Here is an 18,749-nt window from a genome sequence, read left to right on the forward strand (position 1 = left end):
GTAATATTTCTCTTCCACGGGTTATCCCTTGTCACAATGTTTGACCATGGATCATACAAGCGGGGCCGCACTTTGGATGGAAGCTACGAACATAGCCTGGCCTATCTTTCAAAATCGTTGCGTTTGACTCGTTTGGCACTTTTTGTGTCGACGAATTCCTGCGGCAGAAGTATAATTTTTTGTCTGCAGCCGTAGATCTCCGCTCCGCCGCTCAATCGTTTCCGTCCGATCCCCGCTCTCGACCCTGAGAATTCGAACGTTACGCCGCTCCCCTTCGATCCAGGCATATAAACTGGCCCCAACTAGCCGTTGCGCCTTCCCTTTCTTCCATCTCCGATCCGCCGACCAAACCCTCGAAAAGCTCCCAAATCTCCTCCCGATCTCGCAGCAGCTGCTTCTCTCTCCTTGCTCCTTGGAGACCTCGCCGTCGCCGTATACTGCCATCCCATGGAGATCGCCGTTCTCGCGCCGCAGCAGGCGAACCCGGCCCAAGCGGCGGGGCCGCAAACTAGGAACGCCGGGGCGATGGCGGCCATGCGGAAGCTCGGCGCCGCCAGCGCCGCCGCGGCGAGGAGGAAGACGCTCTGTGACATCACCAATCTGAGGCGGCTGCCCTCGGCGGCGGCGGCAGAGGGGCAGCAGGATGACGGGTCGAAGTGCGCGGGCGCGGACACCGCGCACGCGCAGCTAGTCAAGGCAAGATTGCATACTCCGCCCCACCGCTCTCGATTTGTTGGTTAAAGAAGGATGTGCCTGAGCGCAGTCGCTAACGCTGCTCTACTTGTCTTGTAATTTTGTGTTTGTATTTCAGGAGAATTCGGATCTTGTGAGGCTCCTGGAGGAGAGAGAGTACGTATCTGCAATCGACCCCAGTTTCTTGCACTGATTGTCTCAGATTGAGTATCTCGTGAGAAGTGTTTTGGTTTTGACTCGATTCGGTTTGATTTGATGTGCGCAGCAAGTTCATACAGTTGACTGGAACCGAGCTGCAGAACCTGCGGCTCTCAAACTGGCAGCTTGCGCAGGCCAATTCCCAGATGTTGGCAGTAAGTTCTCCCCTCAATTTTCTTCAAGAAACTTAGTCAAAATTTTCGTTGGGCAACTTGGGATCGAAATGTTTACAACCGTGGACCTTGCTATGATCAATTGATCATCACGAGGCTAACCCCTTTCTTGTTTTTTTTCTTTGCAGGAGCTAAATCTTGGAAAAAATAGGGTAAGCTACGGTATCTTAACCCTGTAAAATCTCGAGAACCTTTTGACTGTTCATGACAAATCTGATAACCAAATGTTGTTCTTTTTCTGCAGCTGAAATCGCTACAGCACGAACTTGCATGCTCGAGAGCTGCTCTCAAAGTAAAATCCTCGGAGCTAGAGGTAATGACATCTGTCAGCATTTTCCATGACACCGTTTGATGCTTCTGTTTTTCTGTCCTAATCTGCGACGTGTGCTGCCCTCGTCTCCTATAATAACAGGAGGCAAAGAAGGCGATGAAGGGGAGCAGACACCTGCAGCAGAAGGGCCCTAGCGAAATGGCGCGGCAGTCAACTTCAGACAGAGCCGCCGCCGCTGCCGCACAGCTCAAGGAAGGAGACGCCGAGCCGGGTCCGGAGGTGTCAGGCGCCGCCAGTGCTAGGAAGCTCGCCGGGAATGCCAGCCGGAAGCGGCTGCTGAGATCTCGATGTAACAACCATGATCTCTTTACCCAGTCTTAGATATGATTCCTTGCCTGCTTTCGCATGTGTGGCTAACTGGTTACCAATTGCCCAACGGCGTCCAGCTCTTGGGCCTGCCGAGACGTCGAGGAAGCCAGTGGCGGCGTCCAAGGAACGGGAGAGCGTGCAGAGACGGTAACACCGCAAGCTCGAGACCATCAATAGTTGGTCAAAGAAACACAATTAAGCCACTGATTCTTGCTGTTTCTACAGGAAGTCCATGAGAGCGCCGCAGCCAAGCGGCCGGAGGGAAGAGTTGTTCGAGATAGAGGATGTCCAGGTCGCCATAGGCGGTGGAAATGACAGGAACGGGACGACGTCGGAGCAGGTGCCGTTGATGGCGGCGCAGTTCCCGCGCAGGTCGTCGCTGGGGAGGCCGATACGGCGGGCCACCGAGATGGTCACCTCCTACAAGGAGATGCCTGTAAACATCAAGCTCAGGCGGTCTTAAGTAGCAGTAGAAGCTGGTTGCCGTTCGCATCCAAGCTAGATTGCCATTATTCTTTGCTGTGTTCAGCCACAGCGTGTGTTTTGGTGTGAAGATGATGTACGTTGTACTAAATCTGTTCCGATTTCTAGGACGGCTGTAGCTATTGCAAAACGCCTTACAAAAAGGAATGGAGTAGTTGTTTGTATTATGATGAGTGAACAAATGGCACGGAAATCAGCCATTCTGCTGATACTGTTGTTGTGAGCTGCAAATGTAATTCTCCAAACAGATTATTTGCTTGACATATTAATGGAAAACAGATTATTCAAATATAATTTTGAAAACAGGTTATTTGATTGACCCACATAGGTGTAAGTCACAGAAGTAGAAGAAAAACAGAACCATTTGTTCCTAAATACAAAATGTTCTAGTTTTCTATAGTAGATTTACTTAAATTTGTTACCACTTCAATAAGTTTGGCTTAGGAGCTAGGGGAAAGATAGACCACCTTATATTTAAGAACGGAGGCAGTACATTTGATTTTAGAGGATGGCGCATCCGGTAAACAAAGATGGGTATTTTAGAGGACCAAATTTTGTATTGAAAGATTAAAAGCTGCCAGCATCTGATTTTTGATTACTTTGAAAAATACCAACGAGAAGCCAAAAGCCGACATGTAGCCATGTACAAACTAGATCATGCATCGTCGTTGGTACATTAGTTCTAAAAGTATTTTGATGGATAAAAAATGTTTTCTTGACGGAAATGAATAAAAAAATGTTATATACGATTTTTTTGTAAAATGTTTCTAAACAAAATGTTCATCCATGTAAATAAAATGTTAATGCTGCTTCTAAAATGTTTCTTATGAATTGTTTTACTCCCTCCGATCCATATTACTTGTCTCAAATTTATTCATAATATGGATCAGAGCGAGTAGTAATATGTTCCCTCGTCTATGAAATACTATGTTATACTTTAAGAACAGCGTAAAATACACCCGCGGTCCTAATATTATTGACGAGTTGTCAAGTTAGTACTAAAATTACTAAACTGCATATTTAGGTCCCAATTTTTTGCTAAGTGTGTCACGTCAGGTCCTATGCTCATCCAGGAGCGTTTGACCGGCCTACGTGGCACGTTGACCGAGTACACGTCAGCCAAAGAGCCCACTGGACATAACTGACGTGAGAAAAAATGCATCCGCGGTCCTAATATTATTGACGAGGTGCAAAGTTAGTCCTAAAATTATTAAACTGCATATTTAGGTCCTAATTTTTTGTTAAGTGGGTTACCAGAGGTCCTAAGCTCGTTTAGGAGCGTTTGACCGTCCTACGTGACCGAATACACGTCGGCTAAGGGGCCTGTTGGCATAATTGGCGCTATGAAATAGTGTTTTGTCTCACCCATCGCCGTGGTTCTTGCCTGCGAGTCATTGGAGTTGCGGCAAAGGAGAGTAGAGAATTGGGGGTGGCTTGCAGGGTTTTAGGGGCAGCTACTGAGTTGTTGGGGGTGCTTGGCGGCGAACCGGAGGAGGGCTGGCAATGAGCTCGTGTAGCGATGGAGGACGGTGCTAGGCGGTGGAACGCTACACAACACGAGGATGGTCGAAGGTGTACAGCGACGAGGCGAAGCTAGTAAGCAAGGAGTCACGGCTCGGGGAGGCTGTTGGCTGAGGCGGTGTACAGCGACGGCGCGCCGTGTGCTCGGGACCGCACGCAACAGCGCAAATGTCGTTCACGTTCTCGACGATATAGGGCACTAGCACAGGACTGGCTTGTGGCTCTAGCTTTGGCGAAGAAAGACGGTCAAGGCGACGCAGCTTAGAGACCGTGGGGGGCCGCGAGGTTGGTCGTAGGTGTTACAGAGAATGAGGTTAGGACCCGTCGTGACCCACTTACCAAAAAAATAGGACTTAAGTATGCAGTTTTAGTAATTTTAGGACTAAGTTGGTACCTTGTCAATAATATTAGGACCGAGGGTGCATTAATCTAATTTTATAGATTCAGTCATGTACAACGGGCCCTTTAGCTTATGTGTATTCGGTCAGCGTGCCACGTAGGCTGGTCAAATGTTCTTGGACGAGTTTAGAACCTGTCATGACACACTTCCCAAAAAATAGGACATAAATATGCAGTTTAGTAAATTTAGGACTAACTTGACACCTCATCAATAATATTAGGACCGCGAGTGTATTTTACTCTTAAGGACATATCTGTAGGTCGATGAAAATGTTACAAGTACAATATGAAAGAAAAAAGTCTCTAGCTTGTGTAGAATGTCCACGAGAAAGGATGGTTAAGTCCCTTGTGATCTCTTATTTGTGTCCGAAACCAAGCATAGCTGGCGTGGTTCCCATGCACCAACGACCAAAGACTAGTTTTGTCACTCTGCGTGTCTTAATCGACTATTGACATAGATTTTTCCTTCAGTGGTAAGCGATATATCCAGTGATTGCGAGACACCCTAATTTTATCAATCTTCGAGCTACAAGACTCATAGGCACAACGTAAGTGTGTGTACTGTGCACCTACATGTTTTATTTGATGCATCGAAAAAATTGTAACGAAACAAAAAAAAAATGCTATGTGAGCAAATTAATATACACCGTTGAATGAAACAAAAAATCATTACTAAACAATACATGAATATTTTTGATAAATGCATCGACGAAATATGTATTGAAACTAGAAGGAAAAAGGAGAAAGTAGAGTTGGGTTTAATTGTTCTCTTATATATTGTCTAGCCCAGATTCAATAAAAGTATAAATAAGATAAAACTGAAGGGGAAGACAGTCAACACAAGTCAAGCAAATTCAGGACGGTCAAATCAAAGACCAATCAACGAAGAAGGCCTAAGAGGAAACAAGCCTACGAGGCAGAGGGGCCTACGAGACAGAGGGATGAGAGGGCTTGGTCCCTAGGGTATGTTTGGTTTTAGCCCTAGCTTGCCATGCCAAATATTTTGCTAGCCAAAAAATTGGTGAAGATTTTGGTTGCCCATGAGTTTGCCGTAATTGACAACAAAAATGAACTAGACTTGGTAAGAAGTCATTAGCTTGCCAAATTATTGCCTACAATACAAAAAAAGACCATAGTTTTGGTCATGACTTGGCCAGCATCCAAACACACCTCTAGTTACTGCACACGCGAATGTGCAAACAGATTATTAAAATGTACTAGTTATTTCTATTAATGGAATTTATCCATCTATGCATTTGCATCCAGCGAAAATTGAAATTCAAATGGAACACAAAATTGCATGAGAGATCAATGAATATGAAGAGTATTGATTCTATCGACATGGTTCTCATAGCTTGCAAGATTGGATAACAACCACCCCTAAGATTGATAACACCGGGTAAATATTTTGTTCACATTCCATTGGAGAAGGCATGTTCATTGGGACTTGGGAGGTTAAAGACAGTTTCAAGCCGATTCATCACCCTGAATTGTATAGTTAGCAGAAGCGAAATGATCTTTCACCAACGCAAGAGCTTTCCCCCTGTGAGATATTTGATTCTTCTCAGGTTTGGGCATCTCAGCATACCTGTATTACACACCCCGTCAGCACATAATCATAAGGGATGCATGGAAAAATGGAAACTATCGTAACACTCACGTTTGCTCAAATCCATCTGGCTGGAATACAGGGTCCCATCCAAAATCAGCAGGGCCTCTGGCAGGTACAATTTTTCCCTGCATATGGAGAATTGGTCTCAAAACATAGTGCAGAACACAACAGCTCTTTTGTACTGAAAACATGGAGTACTTTCTGTCCTTATCTTTACTCCTATAAATTCATTGAGGTGAAAACAAATATAGAGTATATGATTTAAGATAATAGATAATTAATACTCCCTCCGATCCATATTAATTGTCGAAATATTACATGTATCCAGACGCTATTTAGGCATAGAGACATATTAATATGGATTGGAGGGAGTGGTATAAGCTTTTTTAAATGTATTTTTTTAATCCGTAGCAAAATACGGGTATTGAGCTAGTCACAATAAACACCCCATAATGCATCCAAATGCTATGATCTGGGCAGCATGAAGCATAACTACAGGCTTCTTTAAACAACGGTAATCTAACAAGACAGCAAGCAACGTAAGCTTGGTGCTTGCATGTAAAACTACCTCACTATTATAATTCGTATTATCCCTTTATGCATTTACTACAAAATAACGATTTTCAACAACGCTGGATACCTACAAAATGTAACATTTTGAACTAACTTCTATGAACAGAACATTCCACAAAATATAAGGTAGGGTCTAGATTATAGAGGGAGATGGATCTTGGAAATACATCAGATGCAATTTGCAGCACTGACAAATGCATTTATTCTCATTATACAGTGTTGGTATTCTAAATCAATGGCAGTAAAAATATTGATGATAGAATTGACTTTTCTTCAGTCCAGATGGAAATTCCAAGAAGTGAGATCTTACTGCTGTTTTGCCGACAAATGTGATCGGTTCCTCTTCTGGTCCAAGAGCAAGGGAAAATATGCACATAGCAAAGGCTGATTTGTCTTCATAAGCTTTTAACAAATTGTTCAAACCTATAATGGAAAAATATTATAGCATACTTGGCCCCGTCAAACATTAAAAAGCAAAAAAAAAAAGGAGAGGAACAAGGTAAGGATTTGTTAGTCATGCACCTTCATGCCCAATCTTCTCAAGAAACCACTTTCTGTTCATTCATGTGTCCAAGACATCAAAATAAAGAAAAAAGAGTTAGGGAGAATTCTCTCTTTGAGTTATGCTGGTGAAGGATGTTTATTATCTCAGCTGTAACTTTGCAATACGAAAATATTAGAGAAGAAAAAGACTTACATGTAGGGTCCTGCAGCATGAAACAAATTATGTCAAATTGAGCATATAGAAAATCCAAGAAGTGAAAAGAAAAAAGAATGCAAGCCAGTCACCTGGTAAACCTTTGAGTGCATTGAAACATAGGCAGGTGTCCTCAACAAGTACAGGACCATTCACCTATGTTAAAAATGCAACATAGGCCATTTAACCAGAGTCCACAGTAACTATAAATGGATTCATCTCAATAATTCTAGTATTTAGAAACATAGAGGTACCTGTGATGCAGCCATTCGTGCTTTCTCTTTGGATATGTCTTCTGGCTCACCTTGAAATTCAGGCACTGCCAAGTTGAGCAAAGAATAGTGACAAATCAGCCATTAATCATGAACTTTAAGTTTTTTAGGCTGAAAAAGCAATTTCATTCATTCAGACAGAGGATTATATTCATGCCGAACGCATGCAGTTAGAAAGCTAGGGACATAGTTCGTCCACATTGGGGGAGAAGAGCTTAATTAGTGAGAGGTAAATACTGAAAATCTCCCATTTATATAAGTCGCATGAGTTCTATCAGAACAAGCATTTTTTTCCCCTAACAAAACACCATAAATTGGGCATATCAGTGTGATCATGGCTATTCTGGATCATTTGCGAGCAGCACATTGCATGTGTAGTCCATTTCGAGCTCAATTTTTACATATAGGTCACCATCATGATCCTAATACTCAAGTGTATGGGGTCCGGATTCTAAGTCTATCAGAAGGTACATCAGTGCTTTCGTAATAACGAATTTTAACATCTGCTATTCCTCCTACCTCTTAACAAAAAGGTCCAAAACCCCAGAATGCAAATAACTATATTTACAAAAAAATAATTGAAAACCAACTATATTTACAATTTAGTCTTAACGTATGGACGTCCTATCTACTATCTCTTAACCCACAATGCAAAAGAAATACTACTGCTTCAGGCTATATGAAAGCAGGCATCAGTAAGACAGTAACTACTAACAAGTTACAAGTCCATTGACTCATGTACTGCTAACAAAGTTCCCATATAGTTTTCTCCAAACTTATTCTCAAATTGCTGCGTGATTGTGACCATAGCAAGTTATTGTGCTATCTCCATAAAACTTAAGAAAGTGGAGCAAGAAAGACATGTGTTATCAACTGTCCTAAATCTTAGGTTATCTTGTAACTTACAAGACATCCAAGGTTTTACGGTGAATATGGAACAAGCAAGCCACATAATTTCATCATCGATCAGCAATATCAAATGATTTATCTAGCATAATCTCCAGGGACGGTAAATGGAGCAAACAACTCCTAATTCACAAGTTTCAGTTACCAATCCCCAATTGCAAGTTCGTGTGCGCTAATAACTAAAATAAAATTGCTGAACATGGTAATGCCGTGAAATAGGACCTAGGGTTCCGGCACCTTGAGAAGCGACAACCACGCGCTCCCATGGATCACCTAATCTTATGCATCTTGGTCTCACACAAAACCCTCGCTGCAAGTTTGCTAATCGAAAGCCTTGTACATATTTAGGTGGGGAGGGAGGGTGAATAGGAGAAACTGGAGGAGCTTACGGTCGAGCTTGAGGGACTGGAAGGGGATGGAAGAACCGAGGATGGCGCGGACTTCCTCCAGCTTCTTAGCGTTGCCCGTCACGAAGGTCACCGCCTTCGGCAGCACCCGCGCCGCCGCCATGCCTGATATGGGGTTGTGTAGGCTTGCGCTCCGCTTCCGGCGATCCGGCGAGAGACAGGAGATTAGGAGAAGCCTGCCGATACGTTGCTACGATGGCGGCGGTCACCGGGTTTTGGGGTAACTAGGCGTGGTACCCTGTTGGGGATTTCATGATTTGTCTCACTTCATTTTAATCAAAATGCAATGGATCTTTAGTTTTAAATCCATATATCAGTTTTGTTATATCTAAATTGCCTCATTCTTAGTCAGAGATAAGTTGATTTTTCGGTCATATGATACGATTTGTGTTTTAAAATTTAAAACGGACGATGAAAAAATAAGGATAAAACAGGATCTAGATATTAATTCAACGGTTCTGATTCGTCAACTTAAATTTAAGCCTTTTGTTTATAAACCACGCACCTTTCATATGGCCACACTCTATATGTATTGATTGAGTTATAATTATAGCATTTGTGTTTTTTAAGAATAAGGACCATTCCGATTTCATCTGGGTAACCCGTCTTACATCTATGTCAGCTTACATTTTTTAACTAACATAACACGGACGCTCACAAGTACGTACGTACACACAAGCTCATATAAACACTCACGCACATCCAACAGAACGACGAAAGCTCTGTACTTGAGTGGCCACTCATTTTAACCCCGATATCTAGAATCCTGAAGATGACAGATAAAGTTGAGACGGTGACTGAGTTTAGTCCTGATTCACACTAGCAATGAAATCGAGCGAGACATGGACGCCAGTGGGTGACTAAGGCTCGCGCGTGAACCCGGGTGATGAGATGCTGAAACCAATCATGAAATTTATTCTCTATCATCTTCATAAAACCATGTTAAAACCTTAAGTCGATTTCTAAACAAATAGCATCACACGACTCAAAACACACTCAACATGTGAAACCATGCATGCACATACTATTCATGTTGGAACATCTGAAAGATTGAATCGATGGGTCTTAATGTTGACGAAGTCACCGCATGCGCCTCGCTGATATGTCTAGTTAAATCGTAAAATAAACGCAAGTAAATGCGAGTACACATACAAGCCTAGAACGTAACACAAATGAGCTGATTACATGCATCACAAGAAAACCTAACCAACTGAACATTTCAGATAGATCATGGTTGACATGAAAAATGCGGCGGCGAATAAACATCACAAGTGTGACAAAGTTGTAAGAAAACGACCCAACAACATGCACACCGTATGTCTAGGAAAATGCAAGAAACCACACGTCTCACAATAAAACAAACACATATCTAGTAATGTTATGCCATGATTCATAAGTACTCCCTCCGTTTTTAATATAGGGTGGATAAAATTATAAAACAGTTGCAGGAGGAGAAAAAAATCGGGAGCCGCCTGTGGCTTGCTGCATGCGGGAGAAAAATTGGCAGTTATGGTGCATGCAGTTGCAGTAGGGAGGAAAAAAATTAGCCGAGCAGACGGTTGCTCATGCGGTGGACTGACGGTGTTAATATTCGTGCCAGAAAATACACGCCTTGTAATGAAAAACGAAGGGAGTACAATTTTAGGCCCGCCGAACTTGCACTGCACTGGACTGCGTTTCGGAGTGGCAAGGGTGTGAATTTCCCCTGAATTACTGCGGGTGTCGGCGACCTCCAGTACGATATTGCGTTCAGGACTCCCACTCCTGGCTCCGGCGCACCATCACGTCGCCTCTACTACGCACGCCAACCCACGACCAGCAGGCTACTAGCAGCTCATGCGCTAGGGGAACCAATTTATATATTTTCTCCAAAAGAAAACAATTTATTTTCTGTCACCCCGTGCACCGCGTGGGGAAAAAGACCAAACTGTGAGAAAAAAAGAAAAAGACCCAGCCCGTGACCCCTGACCTGCCCGCCCACTCACTGCGTGCCGCAGCTTCGCGTTTTCGTCGCACGACCACGACTATACTCTAGAGTCTATAGTCCAGTCCTCCCAAAGCCTTCACCGTTCATACCTTACCTTCGACACCGTGCCTGTACACTTCGGCCAACGCAGGTCTTCCCGTCGTCCACCTCCCTCCCGCTTCGCGGCAAACGTCTCCGCAATTCCCCCGCACCTCCCTTCCTCGACCCATCTCCTTCCCCTGACAAATACCACCCGACCCGATCCGTTCGCGGCAGCCAACCAACTCGCCGGGCAATGGAGAAGGCGCTCGACAGGCAGAGGATCCTGCTGCGGCACCTGGAGCCCGCGGCCGGCCCCAACCCGGCCGCCTCCGCCATCTCCGTGAGATCCTTCTCCCTCCTTCTTTTTTTCCGCCATCCTCTCTGCCGCCGCTGTCGCGTGTGATTGGTTCCAGATCTGTGAACATCTGTTTCTGATAACAGGCGAGCGCGTGCGCCGCGGGGGGCTGCTTCGCCGACGACGTCGTCATCGTCGCGTAAGTGATGCCTGCTCCTGCCGCCCCTCTGGCTTCTCTTCTCTCTGGATCGGTGATCTGTACCTAGCCTCTGGTCTCGGTTGTGACCGGTGTGACGATTCCTGCTTCTCAGACTGGCGCATGACCAGGGAAACAATTTTGGGCAAGTGTTGTAATTTTGGTGATGGCGACAGCACTACGAAACGTGGAAATATGTAGAACGCTGTGCTAGTGGTACAACAAATTGGTTGATGCGATGGAAGCTGGTTTCTTGGCTCTTGTGTTGGCCAACCCACGTTGATCGCTGTCAGGTCAAATCTGATTAGTAAGAGTCAACCAAAGGCTAAATCTGGGCTCTGCATGTCTCTATTTCAAAGGAGAATGTTGCAAAGCACAAAGGTCTTTACTTTTAGAATTCTAAACATAGGAAGGGAATAGAAATGATCTGTGGGATGCAATAAAACTGGCAGTGGGTTTTCACTAGGTTCACAATAGTAATGATCAAATAATTTTCTTAGCCCGTTCTCGCAAACAAAGTTCAAACATGAAACTTGTATCTACCTTTCATGTCTTCAGTGCCTATAGGACAGCGATTTGCAAGTCCAAGAGAGGTGGTTTCAAGGATACGCTCCCTGAGGACCTCTTGGTACCCGTATTCAAGGTTTGTGTTTGTTGTATTCTTTCCCTTTTGCAGCCAAAAAGGCAATTTTAGTGAACTGGTTCCTGTTGTCTTCTTATCGTCCCTTGAGTCTTCTCGTTTATTTCCGCTCCCAATTATAGGCTTTGGTGGATAAAACAAAGTTGAATCCAAGTGAAATTGGTGACATTGTTGTTGGCACTGTTTTAGCTCCTGGATCCCAAAGGGCAATTGAGTGCAGGATGGCCGCATTGTATGCAGGTTTCCCTGGTAATTTCATTATCTTTTTTCATGTTTTCCCTTAGTATTGGACCATGATTGTCCAGACCTTCATTAATGTCTTTCATGTGATGTAGATACGGTTCCTCTCAGGACAGTAAACAGGCAATGCTCTTCTGGGCTTCAGGCAGTCGCAGATGTTGCTGCTGCTATTAAAGCTGGGATGTATGATATTGGTATGCTATACTGGAGGTTGATTTTGAATAATTTGTTTTCTCTCTATTGGCATGACGGTAGTTCTTCTCTCCCTTGAAGGTATTGCTGCTGGCCTGGAGTCCATGACAGTGAACAAAGTTAGTCTTGAGGGGCAAGTGAATCCCAAAGTAAGTCTACAGGGCTTCTGGGCCGGTTGATGCGTCGAGACTTTTGTCTTTAGGTGCATGCGTAAAGATGTTTAAGCTAATAAATATTGTTCTTGAATCTCCAATTATCGTAGGTTGAGCTATTTTCTCAAGCACGTGATTGCCTTCTCCCAATGGGTCTTACATCTGAAAATGTTGCAAAACGATTTGGGATAACACGCGTGGAGCAAGATCAAGCTGCTGTAAGTTGGCTGACTGTCCTTTTTGTGGCACTTGTGTGACAGTAAACGAAACTAGGAGTGAACTGCTGGTCTACCACACAACAAGGTTCTCACTCATTCTTTTTAACTGTAATGCTCAGGTTGAGTCTCATAGGAAGGCGGCGGCAGCAGCAGCAGCTGGTAAATTTAAAGAAGAAATAGTTCCGGTTCATACGAAGGTGATGTACTTGCTTAGTTTTCTCTGCCAAAAAGAACTATGCCCACTTGAATTTTAAAAAATCAGAATATAATCATTTTACCTGTTGCCCTGACAATTGTCTTTAAAGATTGTGGATCCAAAAACTGGTGAAGAAAAGGAGATCATAGTCTCGGCAGACGACGGAATCCGATCGAATACCACACTGGCAGTCCTATCAAAACTCAAACCTGCATTTTCTAAGGACGGAACAACTACTGCTGGTAATTAAAATCTAACTGAATGAATTGTATATTAGTTGTATCACTCGTAAAGATTGGTGTTGTTTGAACTCATAGGAAATGCTAGCCAAGTGAGTGATGGGGCTGGCGCTGTCCTACTAATGAGGCGGGATGTTGCTACACAGAAGGGTCTTCCAATACTTGGAATCTACAGGTATCAGTATTTTCTCTATATGTTTTGCGGCATACGTTGGATGAATTGTGTTCATATTCTGTAGAAAAAATTCCTGCAATGCCTCCGACATATCAAACTCTTCGCTTTGCTACCAACTTAATGGCTCAGCACTTTCTGTTGATCATCAAAGCAGCGAGACTGAGGATACTGCTGATCATTTCAAAATTGTTTTTAATGACTCTAATATGAGACCCGAATGTGCAAATCTAGGAGCTTTGCTGCAGTTGGAGTCGATCCAGCTGTGATGGGTGTTGGCCCTGCTGTTGCTATCCCTGCAGCAGTGAAAGCTGCGGGTCTTCAAATTAATGATGTCGACCTTTTTGAGATCAATGAGGTATACTTCCATCTAGTTCTTCCACTAGATTACTCATTGTCCGCCAGATGATATTTATTTGCTACTGTACGTAGGCTTTTGCATCTCAGTTTGTGTACTGCGCCAAAAAGTTGGAACTCGATCCAGTGAAAATCAATGTTAATGGAGGTGCGATGGCTCTTGGACATCCGCTGGGTGCCACAGGTATCTCTTCTCTGCTACTGACATGATCACGTTCCATGTTGTGCACCTTGCATTCGTCACTTGTTTGGACCCTTCCACTATCTGACACCCTCATCTCACTGCTTTTTACCCCAAACAAACAGTCTCATGTGCGGCAGCTGCTTGCATGCTGTATATACCCGTGGCGATGACATTCCCATGTTTTCATCTTGGCAGGTGCGCGATGTGTTAGCACTCTTCTCAATGAGATGAAGCGCCGGGGCAAAGACTGCCGGTTTGGAGTGATTTCTATGTGCATAGGTGCAGGATCTACTCCATTTACTTGCATGGAAAGAACACTCATGGATTGGATATTAGAACTGTAAATGACAGAAATTGTTAATGAACAGGTTCTGGGATGGGTGCTGCTGCTGTTTTCGAGCGGGGAGATGCAGTGGATGAGCTGACCAATGCCCGGGGGACTCCTTCACTTAACTTGCTCTCGAAAGACGTCATGTAAATATTTCCAAAGTTTCCTCGCTACCTACACTTTCCATCTAATTGGAGGGAGAAGGGTGGCATGAAATTTGTGTGGTTGCCATTGTAGTTCTCAGTTGTCAAACACAAGAAGAGGCAGGGAATAAATGGATTATGTACTTGTAATTCTTTCTGGTGATTTGGAATGAAGTTCTGAAGGCATTTGGAACTAAGGTAATAAGGAATGGCTTACATGAAGAAAAAAAAGGTGCCATGCCATATGATCTCATGTTTTTTTCTCTTGGTGTGTATTTCTGTTTTGAGTAAAGTCCATTTTAAACATTAAACTTGTTGGTCAAGTCTGAAATAAACTCACTTCTCAAATCCCTGAAAAAATCAGCACCTTATCCTTATTAATCCCGTTCGATTCCGACCTCTTCCGACCTTTGGGAACCAAATAATGTTTGGGAGAGTGGGGTTGCTGACAAGATAGACAAATTTCGGGATTTTTATCAAAAACCCATTATACGAGAAGAAATATTTTAGATTGCGAACATTTTATTAGAAAGATATCAGAAAAATAAACTTAGTCTTTTTTTTTTATAGGAAACTTAGATGTCTTCATTTTCTTCAACGTCACACACATGCAGACACGTCCATTTAGCTATGCGACTATGCACATACACAAGCGGCTGGGTATTTGTCGTCATCTCACGTGGCCTTTTTTGCGCTCAGCAAATCAAAAATAGAGTTAGAAGTAGAAAAGCTTACATCATTAAAGTGTCTAAGAAAAATAACCCAAATGATCAAAGACTAATATGGGAGATATGATCGATGGACAGAGCTACCTAGCCGCATGCCCCGTCTAAGCTATAACTGTTGAGGAACCGAACGACGGGGTGGGGTGGCCACCGAGTCGTGCGCCCCCCACCGACCCCCCTGTTGATTGGTTCCTCCACCTAACAGTTTGTTATGCGCTCTTATCCATTGGGCCTATATAAAGGAGAGGAGGTAACTCTTGTACGTACACTTGAGATCAGAATTAATAAAGAGCTCATGTTTCTCTCTACTTCCTGGTGTTCATCTACTTTACTGTACTCCGTGATTGTGTGTGTTCGACTACGATCTTGGTGTGCAACCTCGGGACCGGCCAGCCGGCAGGAGTTGCATAACACGTTATCAGCACGAGCCTCTACCCCGAGCCTTCATCGAGCCTCCCCCAAGCAGACTCTCAACAAAAATCACGGAGGTATTGGATCTGAAATTTTATTACAAAAATGGATTCCCCTCTGCGGCACGATTCCGTTTTTGCGATTAGTTTTTTTCCGTTGTATTTCACCTCAAGATTGGATTTTCCTTGCGGGTCGTTTGCTGACCAAGTCGCCGGCACAATTGCCGATCGATTCCGTCGCAAGAGGGACTTGTTGACCAATCTTTGGGGGAGACGGCGCCACGCCGTCGAGCGTCGCACTGCCGGCCCCCGCAACCATGAATGGCCGCCAGCCGTGCCGCCCAATTTTTTTCCCGAGTGCGAGCACCGCCACCGCCAATGCGCCGGGCCGCCGCCGCCTCAGGAGCGCGCCGAGCGCGAGCACCCCCGCCTTGGGCGCGGGCCGCTGCCGCGTGCGGGCGCGCCGCCGCTTTGGCCGCTGGCCGCCGCCTTAGGCGTTGGCTGCCTCGTGCGCAGGTCGCCCGCGCGGGATGGGCCGCCGCCCAGGGGAAACCCTAGGGGCGGGCGCGGCTGGCCCAGCTGGGCCGCGCGGGATGGGCCGCTCTTTGGGATGAAAAAAAAGGGGAAATGGGATGGCAACCCGAATGCATCTTGGGCCATGATTTTTGCGTTTTAGTCCGGGACGTTTCAGTAAATTACATGCATTTTATCCCTGTTGTGTTATTTTGCATATATGTCCCTGGAACTGTCTGTTTTATCTAAAATCGCATAATTAGGCCAAAATTGCTTCGGGGATGTACTCTTTGGGCGTATTTTTGCCCTTTGCACTTGCTTAACATGTCATTAATATTAACATGCTTTGATTTAGCTTTTTGATGCTGTAGATTAATTGTTCAAACACTTTTAATCGTATTATGAAGCATAGAATCATATGTTTTTAATATTGGAACGCCACATTAAATCACAAATGTATTTTTCATCGCAATTATGCATTGGAATCTAAATGGAATCATGCATATTTGCAGATGTCGGCAATCACCGAGCGCGAGTTTGACGAACTTGCGCAGCATGGTGGTAACTACCTTGCATGCGCAACTGATGTGGAAATCTGGCTTGAGGGTAAACAACTCTTGAGCCCGATTGGCTTGGGTGGCAAAGGTGCCCCTGCTGCCACGTCGGCTGAGAATGCCCAGGCTTTGCACTTCCTACGCCACCACCTCTGCACCACACTCAAGGTTGAGTACATGGCTGAGCGGAGTGCCTTAGCCTTATGGACCGCCCTCAAACGCCGGTTCGAAAGACTAAAGTACTCCACCCAGCCCCAGGCAGAGGCGGAATGGGCCCGGTTGAGGTTTGCGGATTTCCGGTCCGTTGGTGAGTACAACTCGGCTTTACACCGAATTGGACTTGTCTTCAGCTATGCGGTGTTACGGTCACCGATAGCCAGAAGATTGAGAAGACTCTCTCAACCTTTCATCCGGATGCCGTGCAATCCTCCTGGAGCTACCGGAGGCATTGATTAAGAGAATTAAATTCATTGCCAGACCACTCCTTCGGGGTTGTAATTTACCAACCACGTGTTGGGGGCATGCAGTGTTACACGCCGCAAATCTCATCAACTATAGACCCACGGCCTACAACATCCATTCACCTGTCCAACTAGCGCAAGGGTCGGCACCAAAAATTTCCCACCTTCGTAGGTTCGGTTGCCAGGTATATGTACCGATACCACCCCCTCAGCGATCAGCAATGGGAATGCTCCGTAAGTCGGGGATATACGTTGGTTATGAGAGTGTGTCCATAATCAGGTATCTGGACCCCATGACAGGAGACTGTCATACGGCCCGCTTTGCTGACTGCATTTTTGACGAGGATCTCTTCCCGACTTTAGGGGAGGAAATCAACCTCTTGATGAGAAAAGTCGAGAATTGACGTGGCAAGCCACGGGGATCCATGCAAATGACCCGCGCACAAGTGAGACACATAGAGAAGTCCAAAAGATAATAGATTTGCATGCTTTAGCGAATCAACTGGCTGATCACTTTAGTGACTTGAGAAGTGTGACAAAATCACATGTGCCTGCGCGCAATGTACCAGAAAGGGTAGAGATACCCAAGGATCCTGTGGGTCTACCCGCTCAAGTCCAAAGGCCTAAAAGGACGAGAAATCCGGTTCCTCAAATCCCAAGTACTCGGAGACGCCCGACGAAAAAGGACAAAGGGGATTTATCACACTTGGTTACTAAAAGCCCCGAGAGAATGAGGGGAGCCAATTGAGACCTGGCACAAGTACGGAATCTCCAGCGCAAGGAATTCCGGACTTTAACCTTCCAACAGTGGAAGCACCCAGCGGAGATGTGAGCGCACACATCGGCGCGGGAAAACTAAAGGACCTCGCTCTAGGAATGGGATATCTTGTGGAGACAGAGGATACGCATGATGCGCCCCATGACGAAATGGCCATAGATTATGTTAACACGGGAGAATCAATAAACCGAGCGACTGCTAATGTCGACATAAACTTTGCTAAGAAAATTGCCGCAATCATCGATCTTCACCCCGAGCCTAACTCGCTCATTGATTGTAAGAAGAGGTCCGATTGGAAAGATTGGCAGAAGGCAATAGCTACCGAATTATTATCTCTGCACAAAAGAGAGGTTTTTGGACCTGTGTGTCGAACCCCTCCCCACGTATGCCCTGTCGGCTATAAGTGGGTATTTGTCCGCAAGAGAAATGAAAATAATGAGGTAGTACGGTACAAAGCAAGGTTAGTTGCTCAGGGGTTTACTCAGCGACCTGGGGTTGATTATGAGGAAACCTACTCCCCGGTCATGGATGGAATTACCTTCAGATTTTTTATCTCAATGGCAGTCAATATGGACTTAAAAATGAAATTGATGGATGTTGTTACTGCTTACCTGTATGGTAACTTGGATTCAGACATTTATATGAGGATACCTGATGGTCTCCCGGTTCCGAACCAAGACAGAGCAAACAGAGGTTTTTACAGTGTTCAACTCAGGAAGTCACTGTACGGAATTAAACAGTCGGGTAGAATGTGCTATAATCGCCTGAGTGATTTTCTACATGAAAAGGGCTACATGAGCAATGAAGATTGCCCATGTGTATTTATACGACGATCTCAAGATGGATTCTGTATAATCTCGGTATACGTACATGATTTGAATATCATCGGTACACCGGAGGATATTGAGAAAACAAGTTCCTACTTGAAGTCAGAATTTGAGATGAAGGATTTGGGTAAAACCAAATTCTGTCTAGGTTTGCAACTGGAACATTCCCGTGATGGGATTCTACTGCACCAGTCTACCTACACTCAGAAGGTGTTGGAAAGATTTGGATTTGACAAGGCATATCCTTCAAAGACTCCCATGATTGGGCGGTCATTACAGCAAGAGAAGGACCCTTTCAGGCCGAACGAAGAGGGGGAGGAAGTTCTGGGTTCAGAATTTCCTTACCT

The 18,749-nt window shown here is 44.8% G+C and overlaps 3 protein-coding genes across 3 annotated transcripts; 2 read left to right on the top strand and 1 right to left on the bottom strand.

Moving 5' to 3' along the window:
- Positions 1-236: 236 nt before the first annotated feature.
- Positions 237-2,476, top strand: LOC100823493 (shugoshin-1). The gene is made up of 8 exons (XM_003573956.4): positions 237-696; positions 812-849; positions 959-1,046; positions 1,193-1,216; positions 1,309-1,377; positions 1,477-1,684; positions 1,782-1,851; positions 1,930-2,476. The coding sequence occupies exons 1-8, from the start codon at positions 448-450 to the stop codon at positions 2,165-2,167; spliced, it is 984 nt and encodes a 327-aa protein (XP_003574004.1). The 5' UTR covers positions 237-447; the 3' UTR covers positions 2,168-2,476.
- Positions 2,477-5,314: 2,838 nt separating this feature from the next.
- LOC100823793 (inosine triphosphate pyrophosphatase) lies at positions 5,315-8,816 on the bottom strand. The gene is made up of 8 exons (XM_003573957.4): positions 8,557-8,816; positions 7,244-7,308; positions 7,082-7,145; positions 6,990-6,999; positions 6,815-6,846; positions 6,603-6,715; positions 5,768-5,844; positions 5,315-5,695 (listed from the first exon to the last, which is right to left on the bottom strand). Exons 1-8 carry the CDS (start codon positions 8,675-8,677, stop codon positions 5,575-5,577), a joined length of 603 nt encoding a protein of 200 aa, XP_003574005.1. The 5' UTR covers positions 8,678-8,816; the 3' UTR covers positions 5,315-5,574.
- Positions 8,817-10,596: 1,780 nt separating this feature from the next.
- On the top strand, positions 10,597-14,375 carry LOC100824103 (3-ketoacyl-CoA thiolase 2, peroxisomal). Its single transcript, XM_003573958.4, has 14 exons — positions 10,597-10,922; positions 11,024-11,076; positions 11,632-11,716; positions 11,836-11,962; positions 12,049-12,147; positions 12,227-12,294; positions 12,408-12,515; positions 12,635-12,712; positions 12,821-12,953; positions 13,029-13,125; positions 13,357-13,480; positions 13,555-13,663; positions 13,859-13,942; positions 14,032-14,375. Exons 1-14 carry the CDS (start codon positions 10,836-10,838, stop codon positions 14,139-14,141), a joined length of 1,362 nt encoding a protein of 453 aa, XP_003574006.1. The 5' UTR covers positions 10,597-10,835; the 3' UTR covers positions 14,142-14,375.
- Positions 14,376-18,749: the final 4,374 nt, after the last annotated feature.

Source organism: Brachypodium distachyon, chromosome 3, assembly GCF_000005505.3.
Source record: "Brachypodium distachyon strain Bd21 chromosome 3, Brachypodium_distachyon_v3.0, whole genome shotgun sequence".
Taxonomy (NCBI): Eukaryota; Viridiplantae; Streptophyta; class Magnoliopsida; order Poales; family Poaceae; genus Brachypodium; species Brachypodium distachyon.